Genomic DNA, 18,770 nt, shown 5'->3' on the forward strand with positions numbered 1-18,770 from the left:
ATTCTCCAGACACATTCTAAGGTTGGTACTACGATTATTCCCATTTATGGGTGAGGAAACTGAAACCAAACCCCGCCTTCCTAGGTCTCACACTCGGCAGGCAGCAAAGCCAGGATTGGAATCTAGACAGTTGGTGCAGGGCCAGGTGCTAAGCCTCTGTCTGACGAGGATGGTTCCAAGTCACACGTTAAGTCCCTGTTTTTCCCACGTAGGACAGCAGTCCTGCCCCGAGCCTGTGCCACCGCTGGGCATGGAGGGCTTCCATTCTACCCATCTGGGTGCCGGGCAGCCGGGTCCCCTCTTATGTAATGTGCTGTCTCCTCCCACTTTCTGAAACGTGGCTCATTTCCTTGGTGCTCCTGACCCACGGGCAGAGAAGCCGGGCTGTGATGATGACATTGTCACGGTATGTGACCCCAATCCCTCACCTCCCTGCCCACTCGTGGCGGAATCTCTCCCTCCCACCTCCCAGCTGCTCGGAAAATTCCTGGCATCTCTCAGTGGCCCTGCTGGCAGTCCTCATTCACACCTGTAACCTGCTAGCTGAAGGGAAGCCCGTGCGGCGAAGGGCATCTCCATTGTTGGCATGAGATCAGCTCTGCCAGGAGCTCCTGCCCACTCTTCCCCCATCACGGCTAAACTGATCCCATTCTGTGGATGTCTAGGCTGGGCAAATGCCACTGGATGTTCCTCCAGGAGTGTAGGGCTTGGCTTGGGTTACCCTGGGTGGAGGGGTGGAGAGAGAAGGTCCACCTGACTCAGATGCCCAGGGCAGGGTGGCCTCACACCTGGGCCTGCCTGGGGAATGGAAATTAGGCTCTAGGGCAGCTGGGGGAGTGTCTCCTTGGCTCCCCCAACCAACTCAGGGTGACCCCAGGAAAGGCAGGACCTTACATGACCATACCCCCACCATCGTCTGTACCCTAGAAACGGAGAGGGCACAAGGGCCTGGGAGAGAGAGAGGTGGCCAAGGGGATTCTGACCAACTACCCCCAAAGACCTGGGACCAGGGAAAGAGGTGGATTAGGGGCCATAATTGGATGCCTGTCTTTCTTCTACAAAAGACAAGAGAGACCTGGCCTTTCCAAACTGCAAATGACCAGATAGGATGTGTATGGAGCTGTCTGTCTCCCCTTGCTGCTACCTCCTGCTACAGGGCCTTTGTACATGCCATCCCTTCTGACCTGAGCTCATTCCCTTCCCGCCTCCTCGCATACTGCCTGTTCGTGCCTCCCCGCCTCCTTCCCATCTCCTCAATGCTCAGGCAGGCCCTTGCTCCTCTTTTGCAGAGACTTGCTCTCATTAGACATGGCTTGGTTTGGTATCTGACTCACCCCCTTAACTGTCAGCCCAATGAAGGCATGGGTCATGTTTCCTGCTCATCTTTGAACCCATGTGCCCATTTCACATGTGCCAGACTGAGTCTCCGGAGAAGGCAGTGGCACCCCACTCCAGTACTCTTGCCTGGAAAATCCCATGGATGGAGGAGCCTGGTGGGCTGCAGTCCATGCTAAGGGTCGGACACGACTGAGCGACTTCCCTTTCACTTTTCACTTTCATGCATTGGAGAAGGAAATGGCAACCCACTCCAGTGTTCTTGCCTGGAGAATCCCAGGGTAGGGGGAGCCTGGTGGGCTGCCGTCTATGGGGTCGCACAGAGTCGGACACGACTGACGTGACTTAGCAGCAGCAGCAGCAGACTGAGTCTCACAGGCTGGTAAGAGCCTGAACCAGGGTTTGAACCCTTATTTGCACCCAAGTCCTGTATCCTTAACCAATATCTGTCCTGGCTGCCTGAAGATAGAGGGTTCTAATAGAAGTCTGAGCAAGACCACTGCTCTGGAGGTCTTGGAATGTCCCCCAGAGGAAGTGGTATTTGGGTTGGGCCTCTAAGACAGGAATAGGAGGAAGAAGTTCTAGATGGAGGGGTTTGCATAAGGAAGCCTCCAGAGGCAAAAGGGAAGAGGGATACTCCAAGGGCAAGGGGCTCAAAAGACTGAGGGCAGGCCACGCTGGCACTATGCCTATCAGCTATCAGAGTGGACGGTGGCCTTTGAAGCTTTTCGAAGAAGACACAGATGTGATTCCTCCTGTGGCAGGACGATAACCCTGGGCCTGGTGTGAAGGGTAAGGGCAAAGGCAGATGTTCAGAGAAGCAATACTGGTCAGGACGCTATTGCATAAGTCTGCGGTGGAGGCGGGCAGGGAGCGTGGGGGAGCAAACAGTGAGTGGGGCAGGTCAGAGCCTTGACTCTGTACCAAACCAGAGCTCTGTCACAACCTCGCTTGGGGAATTATCAAACAGCTACTTGGCATCTGATCCATGGGAATTATACCCTACCTGTGAACTACAAATTCATTACAGCTGATGGTTTTGAGCACTTCAAATACCTGAATAGCAAATACAGAAACCCAGGGAATCCAAAAATCGTTACTACAGTTTTATCTAAGCTTGTTCCGGAGACATCCCACATGAAATTACTTTATTGGTTATTTCTTATCCTTGTTTCCTGGGCTTCTCTGGTGTCTCAGAGAATACCTTTGGCAGGTATTGGACCTGCCAGTATAGTAGATGCAGGTTCAGGCCCTGAGTCGGGACAAGCCCCTGAAAAAGGAAATGGCAATCCACTCCAGTATTCATGCCTGGGAAATCCCATAGACAGAGGAGCCCGATGGGCTACAGTTCATGCGGTTGCAAAAGGCTTGGACACGACTTAGTGGCTAAACAACAGCCATCTGTTTGTTTCCGTACCTTTCTTTGGTGTAGTCCTTGGGTTACAACTGTATTCTTTGACATCTTTAAATTTCAATATTCGTTTTTCACTGTTTTGTTGGAACTTTAAATTTCCATAGATCCAAATGAAAAAGTTAAAATGTTTTAGATATTTCTTGGTATCAGAGCTTTGAGTTATTGGCCAATTAACTCTGGATTGGGTGGCCTATATCTGGGGGTTTCTCCCAAGGTGATTAAAGCCTGAACTGATGGTTATCAGGCTGAACTTACTATTAATAGTTCACCTTCACTTGTTATCTCGATCAGACTTTGAAAGTTCACACTTTTTATGCATGGTTTGTTTGTTTACTTAGAATGCCCCCTTCCTTCTTCTCAAATATCTTTCTATGCTTTCCTATTTTTATTAATCATTGGTCCGATTTCCCTCTACCCTGCCTCATTGGTGGGGCTTTCTGGAGGAGATGAAGGGTCAGTTTCTCTCTGGTGGTCCTCTCCTCAGAAGGTCACCGTGTACACCCCGTGATGTACGTCACCACTCAGTAGAACTTTCCACAAGGGTGGACACTTCCTGTATCAACCGTGTCTAGCTGGGTAGTGTCAAAGATAAACAAAGTCAAATGCTAGTTAAAGAGGTAAGGATGGATTTTATTTAGCATTAGCTATCGAAATAGGGAAGAGAGCCTGGCATAAACTGAACTCAACTTTGTTGAAACAAAATGCAATTTCTTTCTTTTTCTTTTTTTTTTTTTTTAACTGCTTCAGGCCTTGGTTGTGACTCAGGGACATCACCTGCAGCATGCGGGATCTAGTTCCCTGACCAGGGATCAAACCCAGGCAGCCTGCATTCAGAGTTGGAGTCTTAGCCACTGGCCCACCAGAGGAGTCCCTGAGAGGAGGGAGGCTGAGCAGGTGCACCAATTCTTAGATACCCTCACACTAGGAAGGAGAATGTGTGAGCCGAGAGTTCTTTCTTGACGGGGAAGGAATGTGTATTCAGAGGGGCAGCGGCGCAGCTGCTTGCTAGGTAACTATTAATCTCATCTACCATTTTCTGTATTCTGATGCTTTGACACCTGGGGCTTTGCTGACCCTGGAGGGACCACCCCTCCCAGGGATAGCCAGTTCCTAGAGAGAGAGTCAAAGATGTGGATGCTGGGAAAGATTGAGGGCAGGAGGAGAAGGGGGCAACAGAGGATGAGACAGTTGGATGGCATCATCGACTTGATGGACACGAGTCTGAACAAGCTCCGAGAGATAGTGAAGGACAGGGAAGCCTGACGTGCTGCAGTCCATGGGGTCGCAAAGAGTTGGCCACCACTGAGCAACTGAATAACAAGAGAGAGTCTTGCCCACGAGTGTGCTTTTCAAACACGGAGCCCACACTCCAGCCTCCTCCTGTATCAGGCTCAAACTCAGGGAAGCTTGTTCCCAGAGCCAGGTTCCAGACAAATGGGACAACCCCTTGGCCCCAGAGCCTGCGGAAATCACTCAAAACAGCCAATTCTAAGCCTGCTGACCCCGCCTCACCCATTCCTTCTGGGGAAACCATAACAAAGGCTTTGGCCCACAGGTCCTCCCCCTCCTTCCATCTCATGACCCCCCTGCCTCCCACCCACGCCCCCTGTTTCTCCGGGTGATCCCCTGTGGCATCCGAGCCCTCTCCTCTTGGGAACTATGGGTAATGCATTATCTTTTCAATGGCAATTGTTTCCAGTTCTGTCAGTCATATTATATTTCACATTTTCTTTCTTTTAAAAACTATTTATTTATTTACTTTTGGCTGTGCTGGGTCTTCACTGCTGTGCGTGGGCTGTTCTCCAGTTGGCAGCGAGCAGGAGGCCACTCCCAAGTTGCGGTGCTCAGGCTTCCCGCTGTGGTGGTCTCTCTTGCGGAGCGCGGGCTCTCGGGCGCTCATGCTGCAGTAGTTGCGGCCCCTGGACTCCAGAGCACAGGCTCAGTAGTTGCGGTGCGTGGGTTCAGCTGCTCTGCGGCATGTGGGAGCTTCCCGCATCAGGGATCAAACCCGTGTCTCCCGCTTTGGCAAGCGGATTCTTTACCGCTGAGCCATCAGGGAAGCCCTCACATTTTTTTGTTTTAACACAATGTATTTCAGAACAAGAACTTACAACGCAGTATCGGTTGGTAGAAAAGGGGCCAGGAGTTTTCTCTGAGCTTGAGTCACAGGGGCTGGAGAGTTTTTCTGTTGCTTTCCTGGCCGCCACGGTCCCAGCAGTTCTGAAGCTGCAGACCCACTGTGACAGACGGGCTGGGACCAGCTCTGTAGGACCCCATCCTTGGGGACCTTGGAGGGGGTCTGGCCAGGGAAGGCTGTGAGCTCACTGGAGACCCAGAGGCCACAGAGGAGGGTGTGGGAACTGCGAGGCTTTAGAATTTCTCTATCTTCTCCAGGGAGGTTTGGTCCGGGAGTAGCACCTCCACGGTGTAGCTGATGTGCTTGGGGTGGATCAGGCTGTAGGTGTTGTCAAACCTCAGGACGTCTACATTGGCGGGACAGACATTCAGAGAGGATGCCCACCTGGGACCTCACCCTCCTGTCCAGGTACTAGACCTGGATGTCACTGCCACATCTGAGAGCCCAGAGCCAGGGCCCCCTCCCTGGTGGGACCTGATGCACGGCCATGCCTCTGCCCCCCACCCCCAGGTCCAGGAGGAGCCATTCCCTGCCAACACTCACAGACGCCGGCCTCCGTGCAGCTGAGGCTCCCGTCCTCCAGCACCATGTGGGCGTTGTAGCGCTGGCTCGCCAGCACCTCCGTCATCTCCCCGGCCCGCTGCCGCTCCCCCATCTTGGTCTTCAGGAAAACCCCGAAGCCGATGTCCCCTCCATCCGACGCAAACTGCCACCTGCAGGGGACAGGGCCCCACTGACCGCCACCTGCCTGGGCTCCGGGCCCCTCCCGACCGCGCCCAGGTGTGTGTTGGAGGGGGGGCGCCATGCCCACCTGAGCACGCAGCCCGGGAACAGGATCTCGTTGTCCACCTGCAGGGAGGAGCCTCGGCCCACGGTCGCCTGGTGGTCGTACTGCACCCTCACGTGGTTGCGCAGGTAGTATTGCTGGGGCACGTAACCCCCGTAGTTGATCTGTGGGCGAGGGTGGTGAGCGGGCCCCGCACCACGGCCATCTCCCCCCCCTCCCCGTCCTCTGGGCACCGGACCTTGGTCAGGCACTTGGGGTTGCCGTCGGGGTCAGTCATGGTCCCCCCGAACTCCATGGGCAGCTGGTCGGGGCTGATCAATTTCAGCAGCTCTTGCTTCCAGTTGCCTGTGGGGACAAAAGTGGGGCTCTGTGGGGGGGTCGGGGGCTCAACAGAGGGCAGTGGGGCCAAGCCCAGGGCCGTCCTGTGCCATACGACAGCCTCCCCCTACCTCCCATATGCTCGCAGTACCTCTAGGACAGAAGCCAAGAAGACCTAGGTCCAAAGTGTCTGCGTGACCAGTTCCTGCCCCTTCAGCCCTGGTACCCCCCACTATCCGTCCAGGTGTTGGCCCATGAGGCATTTTTTTTTTTTTGGCCACGCCACGTAGTTTGTGGGATCTTAGTTCCCTGACCAGGGATCGCACCCGGGACCTCGGCAATAAAAGCACTGAGTCTACCCACTGGACCACCATCTTTGCAGGGACTCAGACCAGTGTCTCCTGGAGCGTGAGGCTGAGCACAGGCTGGCTCTACCCTGGGCTCGCCTTTCCCTCGGAGACTGAACTCAGCCTTCCAGCCAGTCCCTGCCCCCAGCTCCTGCAGCTCCAACACTCTCAGAACTGGGGGCAAAGTGTATCAGCTCTCCTCCCCCAACACTGCTCTGAGAAGCCAAGGTTGGTCCACAAAGGAACGAGAGCATTATGGGCGCAAAGTAGGAGGGAGCAGAGGTGAACACCCAACATACCCTGGGCTCAGTGTGGACACAGAAACAAAAGGGACTCCCCTGTGCATTCTCCTTTAAGGGAAAAGAACTCTTCATTTCTAGGCTTTTATTTCATGGAAAAAAATTTAGGATGTGTACAAAGATTCATCTATAAGCATTTTCACGCCTCACTCTTCCCTAATGGTAAAAAAAAAAAAAAATTACAAACAACCTAACTTTTGGACTTTACAAAAATAGAATGAAGTTTATCACATGGTATGTGAAAAAGGTAGGTTGTAAAACAGTATAACATGGTATGAACTCATTTTTTAAAATGAGTTTCTTTGAAAAGATAGTACATGTTAATAATAGCTCCTTGAGTGACAGGATTTACTCTTTCTTCTTTATATATTTCTATATTTTTCTAAATTTCCAAATTTTATCAGTTACGTGATTTGGAAAACCTGCATCTTATTCTCCCCATTTTATGGGGGCAAACTGAGGAATCTGAGACTCAGAGCCGGTGACTCAGCCCACTTGCAGCTCACAGGTGGCGCTAGTTGTAAAGAATCCGCCTGCCATTGCAGGAGATGGGGGTTCCATCCCTGGGTCGGGAAGATCCCCTGGAAAAGGAAATGGCACCCACTCCCGTATTCTTGCCTGGGGAATCCCGTGGACAGAGGAGCCTGACAGGTTATAGTGCAGGGGGTCACAAAGAGTCGGACACGGCTGAGCAGCTGAGCACACGTGTAATTGGAAACACCTGCCTTATTCTCCCCATTTTACAGGGAAGCCTGAGGACCCTGAGACCCAGACAGAGCCAGTGACTCAGCCCACTTGCCAGCTCATAACACACAAAGTCACCGTCAAATTCACATCCCTCAATCCAGAACCGGGGGCCCTCACACAGGCTGCCGCTGGGGGTCTCTCAGAGCCCTCCTGGCCCCTCAGCCTCTGGCAGGTGGACACACTGGCCTCTACAGTTGCTGCCTAAGGGAGTGGGTCCCGCAGAGCAGCTGTGTCCCCAAGCCTGGTGCCCTCGCGTTCGGGAACCCTCAGGTCTGCGGAGGGTCCGCCCTCAGCTCAGGCTTACAGCTGCTGAGGAGCTGCCCACTCACCTCCGAGGATCACCACCTTCTTGCGCGTCTCCTCAGTGATATACGGCTTGATCAGGTTGAAGGCCACCGGGAAGAGCTTGGGGGCTGAGACAGGCACCGTTTCAGGGTTTCCTGGGGTCTCCTTTCCCTGCCTGTTGCCTCCATGTACCGTGCATCGCCCCCCACCCCACTTATGCATATGCGGAACTGGTTCACTCACCTTTCACAACAATTAAATTCTTCAAAATCTCAGGGTAGTTTGCCTCAAGTGCCAAGAAAAACTGTAGGGTCAAACTCAGGTCAATGCACTAGACGCAGGTACCTAAATGCCGCCCCCCGAGGGCCCCCGAGGCCTCTCCAGACGCCCCCAAAGCCCCTCAGACAAGAGGAGCTCCTGCTGTGCGGTCTGTTGGGTCCCCGTCACAGACATGCCCCTGAGGCCACTAGAGCAAATTCTTGACAGATTTCCAGGGGATGACCCCACCTCCTGCAGACCAAAAACATTCCCCTCAGTCAGCTCTCTGGAAGGTTCCCCTCTATGTGGCTTCGGGAACAAAACGCTTCCAGCATACTGCTGCTGCTGCTGCTAAGTCACTTCAGTCGTGTCCAACTCTGTGCGACCCCATAGACGGCAGCCCAACAGACTTCCCTGTCCCTGGGATTCTCCAGGCAAGAACACTGGAGTGGGTTGCTATTTCCTTCTCCAGTGCATGAAAGTGAAAAGTGAAAGTGAAGTCGCTCAGTCATGTCTGACTCTTTGCGATCCCATGGAATGCAGCCCACCAGGCTCCTCCATCCATGGGATTTTCCAGGCAAGAGTACTGGAGTGGGGCGCGATTGCCTTCTCCGGCTTCCAGCATAAGAAACGTTCAAAGTTGCAAGGCATGGCTTTTTCTTAATTGGAGTGTAATTTACATACCGTAAATTTCACCCTTTCACAGTGTAGAGCTCAGTGGCTTCAGTGTATGCACCAAGCTGCACAACCATCAGCACTGTCTGGTTGCAGAATATTCTCACCACGCCAGAAGAAACCCCATACTATTAGCAGTCACCCCTTCCCCACTCCCTGCAGCCCTGGTCGACTACCAGCGTGCTTTCTGTCTCTGATGGATTTACCTAATCTGGATATTTCATATCAAGGGAATATATGTGGCCTTTTGAGTCTGGTGTTCTCAATTTACTATGTTTTCCTGGTGGTTTCTTTTTTTTTTTTTTTTTTTTCAGACCTCGTCACACAGCTTATGGGATTAGTTTCCCAACCAGGGATTGAACCTGCGCTCCTTGCACTGGAAGCGTGGAATCTTAACCACTGGACTGCCAGGGAAGTCGCTCGTGGTGGTTCTTGAAATGTTAAAATTTTTAGGTTCTCTGCTATCCTGGATTGAGCAGAAAGAAAAGGCAGGCTAGCTGCCCCGGGGGAGGCAGATCTTATCAGGGTCTCCCTTCCTTCCTCAGGACCCCCGAAGATGACTTGCTCCCAGCCCCCTCCCAGTTAAGAGAGAGGTGAGCGGGGAGGAAGTATAAGAGGGGAAGGGACACCCACGGGGACCCTGACCGGGCTGGGGACCAGGCCCTGTTGCTGTGACCTCCCGGACGTGCGGTGGTGATATTGGGGTGATGGCTGTGGCTTGGCACAGCCGTAAGACACTTCAGGTTTGAAAGGATCCCTGCAGGGTCTTCCCTGGTGGTCCAGTGGGTCAAGAATCCACCTTCCACTGGAGGGAGCATGAGCTGGATCCCTGGTCAGGGAACTAAGATCCCACAAGCCTCGACTAGAGAGAAGTCTGTGCGCCACGGAGAAGATCTGACAGCCAAAATAAATAAATACGTAAATATTTTAAAAAGAAAAAAAAGGAGCCGCAAACCTGTGGGTGGAGTTAGAGAACCTCCCCACACACAGCCCACGCCAGCAAGCGGGGGACAGAGACCCAGGCGAGGGGACACCTGGCCCCCTGGGTGGGGTGCCCTCACCTCCTGGACAAGCTCCACTCCTGGCTTCCACAGATGCCTCAGGCTCAGCCCCTCGAAATCAAAAACAGTCGAGATTTTCTCCACTTTCTTCCCCAACTGCAAGGGAATGCTGAGAGGTGAGACCCCAGGAGGGCCTGTGCCCCCACAGGAGGTAGGGCTGGGCCCGGCTTATCCTGGTTCCACCTGGCGTGGAGGTTTCATGCCAGGAAGCCAGGTGCAGGCAGACAGGGCTGTCCCGATGGGCACTCTCCCCTCCTCTGCCCCTGGGAAGGCAGGTCACCCAAACCGTGTCCACTCAGAGGTGCTGGGAGGAGCCGAGGAGCTCCGGGAGGCAGGTGCCCCATGCTGGGGGCTGCCTTGGAGGGGGCCAGATTTCGGTGGCCCAGGGGGCTGGGAAGGGCCCTGGGATCCCCACCTCCTGGCTCTGCTGCTCACAGTCTCGCAGGAGCAGCTCCAGGCTCCAGAAGTTGAATCTGAGCATCTCTTGTTTGGAGACGGAGAGGAGGAGGCCTTTGAGATCCAGGCCTCTGATGATGTGGTACCAGACGGGGCTGCCCTCCCTGTCGTGGCCGCAGAAGCCACTGGCCTCGTACAGCCTGACCACCTGGATAGATGCACGAGAGAGCAGGGCTGGGCGGTGGGAGCGGGTTTGACGGAGAGCCGGGCTCTGGGGCTGGCAGGGCACCGGGGGCTCACCTCTGAGGGCTGCCACGCGAGGATGTTGTCCAGATCTTGTTGCTTCCGGAACTTCACATGCTAGAGACAGGGGGGCGGAGGTTGCACAGCTAAAGACCCCTCCCGAGCCAAAGGGTCCGCAGGGACCCAGGGACGCCAGGCCAGGCCCCGCTGCCCGCAACCGCTGAGGGCCTGCCAGGGCATCCCGGGCTCCACGGACCCAGAACTGAGAGTGGGGACGTGAGGGGGACGGAGGAGACAGGGTCTGACACGGATGAGGATGGAAAGACTCAGAAAGGACCATGTGAAGCCTGGCATCCATAGCTGCCTCTCCCTGAGTCATCCCTCCTGGTCCCCAGGCTCCAGTCCCCACATGGCTTCCCAGGGAGTCCCACAAGCAGGGTCAGACTAACCCTAACTCTAATCCCAGCTCCCAGTCACCCTTAGTTAAAAGCTTAGACTCCCTAGGTGGCCTTCTGGGTCCCCGGGGATGGGCCTGGGCCACCCACTCAGCTGCATCTCTCCCCTTTCTCTCTGAGGCATGACCTCCTGGGTGCCTGGGTTACTCCAGCTCCCCCGCACCTCAGGGCCTTTGCACGGCCCTGCCCTCTGTCTCCCATTGTCCCATGGCTGCCTCCTTTTGGGCATTCGTGCCGGAGCCAACACATCGCCCTTCAGCAAGGAAGGCCTTCCTGCCCTCCCTCACTTCCTTCTGCCTTACTGTCTTGGTTGCAATTTCCACTCTCAGGAATTGACTTGTCTATTTATTTATCTGGTTTCTTTTCTCTCTCTTTCCACCACTGCACTCTCCCAAGGGCGAAAACCAGCGAGGCTCACCTTTGAGGTGCAATAGATGGTCGTTGCAAAAAGTAAGGAAGGAAGGAAAGAGGAAAAGAAACAGGAAGGAAGAAGGATGGAAAGAAGGAAAGACAGGGAATTCCTGGCAGTCCAGTGGTTAGGACTCCGGGCTTTCGTGGCTGAAGGCCCGTGTTCAATCCCTGGCCCACGAGCTAAGATGCCACAAAGGGCAGGAAACGGAGCCGGCAGGTGTTGCCCTCACCTTCCGTAGCATGTCCTCTGATTTCTTCAGGTCAAAGCTCCGAGCTGCAAGGAGGAGATAGGATGGTGGTTGTGGACTCCTGGGGGCAGTGAGTCCTAGCTTGGGCCCCTCGGTGGGTTACTGGCCTCTGGGTTACTGTCCACTCAGAGGTGCTGGGAGGAGTCCAGTAGCTCAGGGAAGAAGGCTCTGGATGCCCAGTGCTGGGGGCTGCCTTGGAACGGTCAGGCTGTGGCTACCCAGGGGGCTGGGAGGGCTCCCCGGCCCCCTTACCTCTTGCCTCCCTGATTCCCTGGGCTGATGGCAGTGGGTGTGCCCCTGGGTGGGCCTTGGTGGTGGCAGGTAGAGAAAGAAGGCACTACCCAAGAGGAAGCTAGGAAGACAAGGTGTCCAGAAAAATAGCACGTGGAGTCCCTGCCACACCCAAGGCCACTGCCAGGGCCCTAGGGACCCTGTTGTGCCCAGGGTTCTTTTCCTAATGCTCCAAAAGCATGAAGAGATCAGAGCCTCCATATCTGGTGGAATCACAGAGCCAGGAATTATGTAAATCAAGAGCCTCTTCCACTCTCAAATATCATTGAGGATGCCAATGAAGTTTTGTTTAAATAAACAAAAGAAATTAAAATTGTACACAGAAGCTGTGTACACAGATAATACATATTTGTGGTTGCTTCCAATGCCTGAGATTTGGGGCAACTTGTGACACAAGACAGACCTCGTATGCCCTTGACCTTCATCCCATATTACCGTCCATGCTCACCTCGAAGCCAGCGGAGCAGGAAGTAGTCGTCGGTGCTGGGCAGGACGGCCAGGATATCCTGCACATTCTCCCGGAACTGAGGGCAGAGCAGGGAGAGACCCAGCTGGGCAGGGCTCCGCAGTGCCCCACGGCTGCAGGGGACAGGCCAGTGCCACAGGCCTGCAGAGCCCGCCTGCCCGTGGGAAACAGGCTGTCTGAGCAGAGGGGGCCCACCCATGCTGGGGGAGCCGAGGCCTGGACCAAGTCACAACAGTTCCCTTCCTCCCTTTGGGAAATGCATAATAATGATGAACCAGTTGCCCAAAGAGAGGATGAGGTGTAGATTTTTTTTTTTTCTCTTTTCCTTTTTTATTTTGGCTGCACCATGTGGCTCGTGGCATCGTAGTTCCCAACCAGGGATTGAACCCAGGCCCTCAGTAGTGAAACTGCAGAGTCTCAACCTCTGGACCTGCCTGGGAATTCCCTGAAATGTGGAATAAATGAGATTTATAGGGCTGACACTTCCCTTATACCCATGGGGGCACGGTGGGTCCTCTTAAGGGCCCAGCTTTCCACCCTCAGGGAGCCCCCAGGTCAATTCAGGTGGGAGGGTAAGTGACATGGAATCTAGGCTCAGGGAGGTAGAGCGATTTTCCCAGAGCCACACAGCAAGAGGCAAATCATGTGTTTGATCCAGATCCCATCATCCAGGCCTGAATGAGGGGTGACTCCACCTAGCCTGAGAAGACCCTCTGCAGACAGGCCCCAGGAGGTGCTGGGGCAGTTTAGCTGGGCCTCAGCCCTCTCCAGGGGCTGAGGTCACTGACTCTGAGACATAACCAACTCTCGGGACTCATGGACCTGGACCAGGACTCAGCAGTCCCAGTGCCGTCTGGCCTGAGTCATTCTCCTCTTCCTGCATTTCAGTCTCCTTCGACTTCAAGTAGGAGGGTCAAAGAACTAGCTCTGGGCCCCCCAGCCCCAAATGAGCTGATAACCTCTGTCCTCAGAAACACAAGGAAGGGGTTTCCCTCGTGGTCCAGTGGATAAGACTGCAAGCTCCCAGCGCAGGGGACTTGGGTTTGATCCCTGGTCAGAGAATGAGATCTCAAATGCTGCAACAAAGACCGAGCATGCCACAGCTAAGAACCGACGCAGCCAAATAAATGGAGAATTTTTTTTTAAAACACATATTTAAAGAAAGAAAGAAGCACAAGGGAGCGTTTGGCCCTGAGCTAATCACTTGATTCATCCTGAGGCGATACCGCTAGTACACCCGTTCCCCCGCCAAGGGAGGAATCTGAGGCTCACATGACCCGCTCTGCCAAGATCTGGACCGAATTCTGTTTGTTTATTTTGGCTGAGCCACGGGGCTTGTGAGATCCTCATTCCCGGACCAGGGATCTAACCCAGGCCCTTGGCGGTGAAAGCAACGAGTCCCAACCTCGGGACGGCCAGAGAGGCCCCTGGACCTAATCCTCGACCCTAGTTGTCTTGTAACAGGACTTATTCTCCCAGCCTAGCTGGAATCTGCCCTCTTTCAGATGTAGAATTCTTCGAAGGCAGGATTCAGGGCCTCTCTCCATGCTACTGAGATGAGCGACTGTGCCTGGAGCCCTCACTTGCCGTTTTCAGGCACGAGGAAAAGACCCCAACGAGCTAGAAAGAACGTGTGCCCGCTCCTGCGTCCCCCAGGTCATATCTAAGGCTGGGACCTGCCACCCCTGCAGCACTCACCTATGGGGCCCAATAGGGTGGCCACTAATGTCTGAGATGTGGCCAGTCTAAACCGAGATCTGCCGTGAGGATGAGATGCACGCAGGATTCTAAAGACTTAGTACCAAAAAAATCTCAGCAACCCTTTTTATATTGATTACAGGTTGTTGCAACTGATTACATATCGTTGTTGCAATGACAACAACTTGGCTCTATTGGATTAAATATATTCTAGGGAATTCCCCGGCAGTCCAGTGGTTGGGACACGGCTTTCACTGCCGAGGCCCAGGCCCAGTTCCTGGTCCGGCAACTAAGATCCTACAATCCGGCCAAAAGTAAATGAGCAAAATATATTATCAAAATTGATTTCACTTGCTTCTTTTCCCTTTTTTCATGTGGCTGCTAGAAACTGTGAAGTGTCATAGGTAGCCTGCATTTGCGGTTCATTTCATGTCTCTATTGGATAGCGCTAGTGTAGACACTGGTCTCCAAGACCCTCAGAGTTGGGAAGAGACCTGGGGCTACAGAGCTCAGAGGGACCTCAGGGGCCCCTGGGGCATTAGGGGAAACTGAGGCCAGTGTAGGACCCTCCCCTCCCCCACCCCCTGCCACACTCACCTGGGCCAGTGCCCTCTCCTGCGAGGGGCTCAGGTCACCCACTTGCCCACTCATGCTGCCCACAGCGGTGTGGGGTCCGGCTCCCTGGTCCTGGGTGCAGGCCCCACTGTGTGTCTCTCTGCAGGCCCTCCTGTTTTCTGCTGAGCTGGTAGCTACGCCCATGCCTACCCCTGCCCAGAAGCCCCACCCCTTCCTGCCAGGCCTGTCCTCTCTTCCTGGCCGAGGTCATTCCTTGCCAGGTGCCTAGGGCACTGACCCTTGACCTGACTGGCCGGGATTCACATCCTCCTCTGTGAAACAAGGGCAAGGAAGCTTGCCCCACAGCATGTTGAAAGGTGACGCCACCTGTCGTTACGCACACAGGGGCTGCTCTCCACCCTGCCTCCCAGCCCCCACCCCCGGCTCCTGTGTTCCCAGCAGAAGCCTCCTTGAGCCACGAAGGCCACCACTCAGCCCCGACAGAGGCCTGGAACCTCACTGTGTGTCCCAGACTCCAGTGGCCATCCCATGTGTCTGGAGCAACTGCCCATGACTCATCACAGCCTTGAGGGCACGAGGCTTCAGGGGTGAGGAGAGAACTCCCCAGGCCCAGACCCAGCAGGTGGGTGTGTCAGCGGGAGCTGGGTCACACCTGGCCTCCAGTGAGCGGTGACAGGGGCTCCTGGCTAGTCAGCTGCCCCAGCTCCGGACAAGAAGAAAGCCAGAGCCCAAAACCAGGACACGGGGGGCTCATGTGTGCACGGGACCTGCACGCAGTAGGTACTTGTCTGAGACAAGCACTCCCACAGTGTACACAGTGGGTGCTCAATAAGAGCTTGCCAAAGAAGTGATGGCAAGGGAAGCTGGAAGGGGCCGCCTCTCCCTTTTTGGCTCTTATATGGGTCTCTGGTGCCTCAACCTGCCCCCTGACTGGGCCCACCCCAGGGTCACATAAGTTCTCTGCTAATGGAACCACCCCTGAACTCGTGTGCCTTGGCTAAGGTGTTACCCTCCGCAGGGATAAGGGACCAGGTCAGTTAGGACAGGTGTGAAGTAGGCACTCAAGGGTGAAATAGCTCCCTGTCTTCCTGCTGCCCTATTTTCACTCCCTCTTTTTCACCTTCTCCCTCCTTCCTTTCTTCTTTCTTCTCGTCCTTCCCATTTTTCTATTTTCCTTTTTCTCGACCATGCAGCCTGCAGGATCTTAAGTCCCCCTAAGATATGCACCCACGCCCCTGCCATGGAAGCGTGGAATCCACTGGACCCTTTCCTCTGCCTTTCAACATTTATTAAGAGCTGACTGTGTGCCAGGCACTGGCCTGGCCACCGGAAGCTGACTGTGTCCATAAGACCCAGGCCCTGACCTGGAGGGGCCTCGCAGACAGGCAGACCCATGGCTCTGACCCTGGGCTAGCCGAGCTGAGATGTGCAGCCTGGAGGCCCCGAACCTGCCTGGGGGCTGGGTTGTCAGAGAAGGGTGCCCCGAGAGAGAAGGCAGAGCGTGCTTTGAAAACACGTAACAGTGTGAGGCCTGCAAAGGGAAGGGGTCTTTACGCCACAGGAACAGCATGTGCGAAGCCCCAGAGGCATGCGGCTGCCTGGTTTCTCGTGAAGGGGATGCAGGGACCTTTGGGGGGGGGGGGGGGGGGCGGGGGGGGGGGGGGGGGCCGGCGCTCGGAGCGGAGGACGGCCTCTGGCTACAGACGGAGGGTGGCTCTTAGGGGCGAGCCTGAGGGAGGGACGAAAGAGGGGCCCAGGTGAGGGGCAGAGTCCTGACCCGGGGCAGCGTGTTACTGTCCCGGGGCTGCCTTAACAAAGTCCCAACAGACTGGGTGGCTTCAAACAACAGGAGTTTATTCTTTCACAGATCTGGAGGCTAGAAGTCTGAAATCGAGGTGCCACGTTCCCTCTGAAACTCCGGGAGAATCCTTCATTGCCTCTTAGGTTCCGGAGGTGGCCGTCACCCTTGGCGTTCCGAGGTTGGTAGCTGTATCATGCCAGCCTCTGCCCGTCTCCGTGTGGCGCGGTCCCTGGGTGTCCACGTGTGTTCTCATGACACTTCCCGTCTCACCAGGACACCAGCCATATTGGATTAGGGTCCACACCGAGGACCTCGTCTTTGCTTGATTATATGTACAAAGACCCTATTTCCAAATGCCAATCATAGGGAACTGAGAGGTAGGACTTCAGCATGTCTTTTCAGGGGATACAGTTCAACCCGTAACAGAGAGGAACAAGTGCTTTCGCTGAATCTCCCCCTGGGGCAGCCTTGATCCCTCCCTGGCTTTCGTGAGTCCGGCCTACAGAGGCCTGGTCGCCCCCACTGGCCAGGAACAGAGAGCCCGCCAAGACTAACCGTGGTCCCAGGGCTCCCTCTGCTGTCCAGGTGTAGCAGGAGCACCCCGGTTCCTGAAGGCGGCCCCCTTGCAGGGCCGCTTGGAGACCTCCTACTTTTTCAACCCTGGAAGAGCCCTCAGTCCTGAGGCTGAGGTGGCCAACTGGAATGGCGCTGAAGGTCTGGGGGCTGCGAGCACCAGCTTGGCAGCTGACTGACCTGGGTTTGCGTCCTGCCTCTACGGTTGGCTGACTGGGTGACCCTGGGCTGGCGGCTCAGCTTCTCTGTGTCTCCATTGCCTTCTCAGGGCAGCAAAGGGTATTGAGCGTGTTCCCACATGGTACAGTGCTGGACACAGGGTGGTTGCTCAGTATCTGGCCACTCCTCATTATCAAAATGTTAATTATGTTAATATGTGAGTTAATAACTATACTGATTTTAAAACAAACCAGGCAGATGATAAAAGCTAATAAAGTACTTTATGTTATTAGCATCTGCTAACAGCCAGATTTGTTCTCCTTGGATCCCCTAAAGGGCCTAAAAGTGCCAATATTCATAATAATAAATAATGAAATAATATATCAGATTATTATTGGCATTTCTAGGCCCTTAGGGTTCCAGGGAAATAGAATTACGGGGTTCCATGAGCCAGAAAGTTATAATATTGCACTAAGTCACATCTCTCTCTGATTAATAAAAGGAGGGAAAATTCTCTAATAAGTGTGGAGTCAGTTACAGCATTTCCTGAAAATATACCTAGCTATTGTCAGTTTTATCTATTTTCGCTTATATGTCTCCTTATGAATAAAATAAAGACTCCGAGAGTGTGCTAATCTCTTGCTGCAAGGAACACTATGAGGGTGCAGGCAGTAGCCCCAGGTGGTTGGTGGGGTCAAACTGGTCCCATGCTGACCAGAAGTCCTGGTTGCCCAGGACTGAGGCGTTTCCTGCAGTGTGGGAACTTTCAGGGCTAAAACCAGGTCGACCCCAGGAAACTGAAACAGTTGGTCACCCTCATTCCTTCCTACCCTGCTTGGACCAGAAGCTCACTCCAGGAGGAAGAGTGATTCAAGCCCAGGGAGGTTGAGTGATTGATCGGGCTGACTTACCTGGCTTTGAATTCTGACCCTGGCACTATGTAGCTGTGTGACCTTGGGTAGGTCATTTAACCTCTGAACTTTGGTCTCTAAAGCTAGGATGCTGTAAATATTCGGATAAGATATATAAACACTTGGTTTGGAGCCTGGCACAAACAGGTCTCCAAGAGTCTCCTGGCTGCAATTTCTGCCTTCCACATCTGGCGGCTGTCTCCTGGTTAGAGACCTAAGGAAAGGCCTTTGTCCCCTTGGGGAGGCTGAGGGAGGCAGGTGGCTGGAGCTGACAGATCCCCACCCTGATTGATCATACTTGACGTGCATGGCTGCTCTCTGGACGTGAGCTCCAGCAGGGCCTGGGCCATCTTGCTGACCTGCTCAGGACCAGCTCAAGGCTGGGGTGCACAACCGACAGCTAATAATTACCATTTTGTTGCACAATTAAACTGAACCCTAGGATGGGAGGGGGAAATCCAGGACTGAGGGAGGTTTGGAGCGCAAGCAGAGGATGAGGCACCCTGCAGAGGTCAGTGGGGGAGAGGGAGCCGGCAGGGAGCGGGTGAACAGACACTGGCTGTGGAAAGGGTTGGGGCTCCTGGGGAGATGGTTTAGTACAGGGTCTGATTCATCCTGCAACGTAAATCTCAAGCAATTCCTTTCTGTTCTCAGAATGTCAGTCTCACATGCGTAGATGGGACGGCGACTGCGCCTATCTCAAAGGGTTACTGTGAGGACTAATGAGATTGCGCGAGGAACCCTTAGCCTGGATCCAGGGCCTGCTAAGTGCTCCCCACCTCCCTGTCACTCTCATGCACACACACACATATACCCACACGATCTTCTAGCTCTTGGGACCTCCCAGGAGTCCTTCAACCACAAAGGGCTTCAGCATGT

General features: G+C 54.4%; 1 protein-coding gene across 2 annotated transcripts in view; it reads right to left on the reverse strand.

The window, feature by feature from the left end:
- Positions 1 to 14,657, reverse strand: part of LOC120871245 (SEC14-like protein 4) — a 32,212-nt gene extending 17,555 nt beyond the window's left edge. The window contains exons 1-12 of one of the 2 annotated variants that reach the window (XM_040251062.1): positions 14,469 to 14,657; positions 12,156 to 12,231; positions 11,399 to 11,442; positions 10,360 to 10,419; positions 10,079 to 10,267; positions 9,664 to 9,759; positions 7,913 to 7,973; positions 7,714 to 7,797; positions 5,912 to 6,018; positions 5,698 to 5,837; positions 5,430 to 5,599; positions 3,359 to 5,232 (exon numbers count right to left, since the gene is read on the reverse strand). In XM_040251062.1, the coding sequence (XP_040106996.1) occupies positions 5,120 to 5,232; positions 5,430 to 5,599; positions 5,698 to 5,837; positions 5,912 to 6,018; positions 7,714 to 7,797; positions 7,913 to 7,973; positions 9,664 to 9,759; positions 10,079 to 10,267; positions 10,360 to 10,419; positions 11,399 to 11,442; positions 12,156 to 12,231; positions 14,469 to 14,630 (1,302 nt within the window). In that variant the 5' untranslated portion in view covers positions 14,631 to 14,657 and the 3' untranslated portion in view covers positions 3,359 to 5,119. Of the gene's footprint in view, positions 1 to 3,358; positions 5,233 to 5,429; positions 5,600 to 5,697; positions 5,838 to 5,911; positions 6,019 to 7,713; positions 7,798 to 7,912; positions 7,974 to 9,663; positions 9,760 to 10,078; positions 10,268 to 10,359; positions 10,420 to 11,398; positions 11,443 to 12,155; positions 12,232 to 14,468 lie in introns of those variants that run through there. The other variant, XM_040251061.1, reaches the window with a different exon arrangement.
- Between the last annotated feature and the right edge of the window lie 4,113 nt (positions 14,658 to 18,770).

The sequence above is a fragment of the Oryx dammah genome, unplaced genomic scaffold (assembly GCF_014754425.2).
Source record: "Oryx dammah isolate SB20612 unplaced genomic scaffold, SCBI_Odam_1.1 HiC_scaffold_12, whole genome shotgun sequence".
NCBI lineage: Eukaryota > Metazoa > Chordata > Mammalia > Artiodactyla > Bovidae > Oryx > Oryx dammah.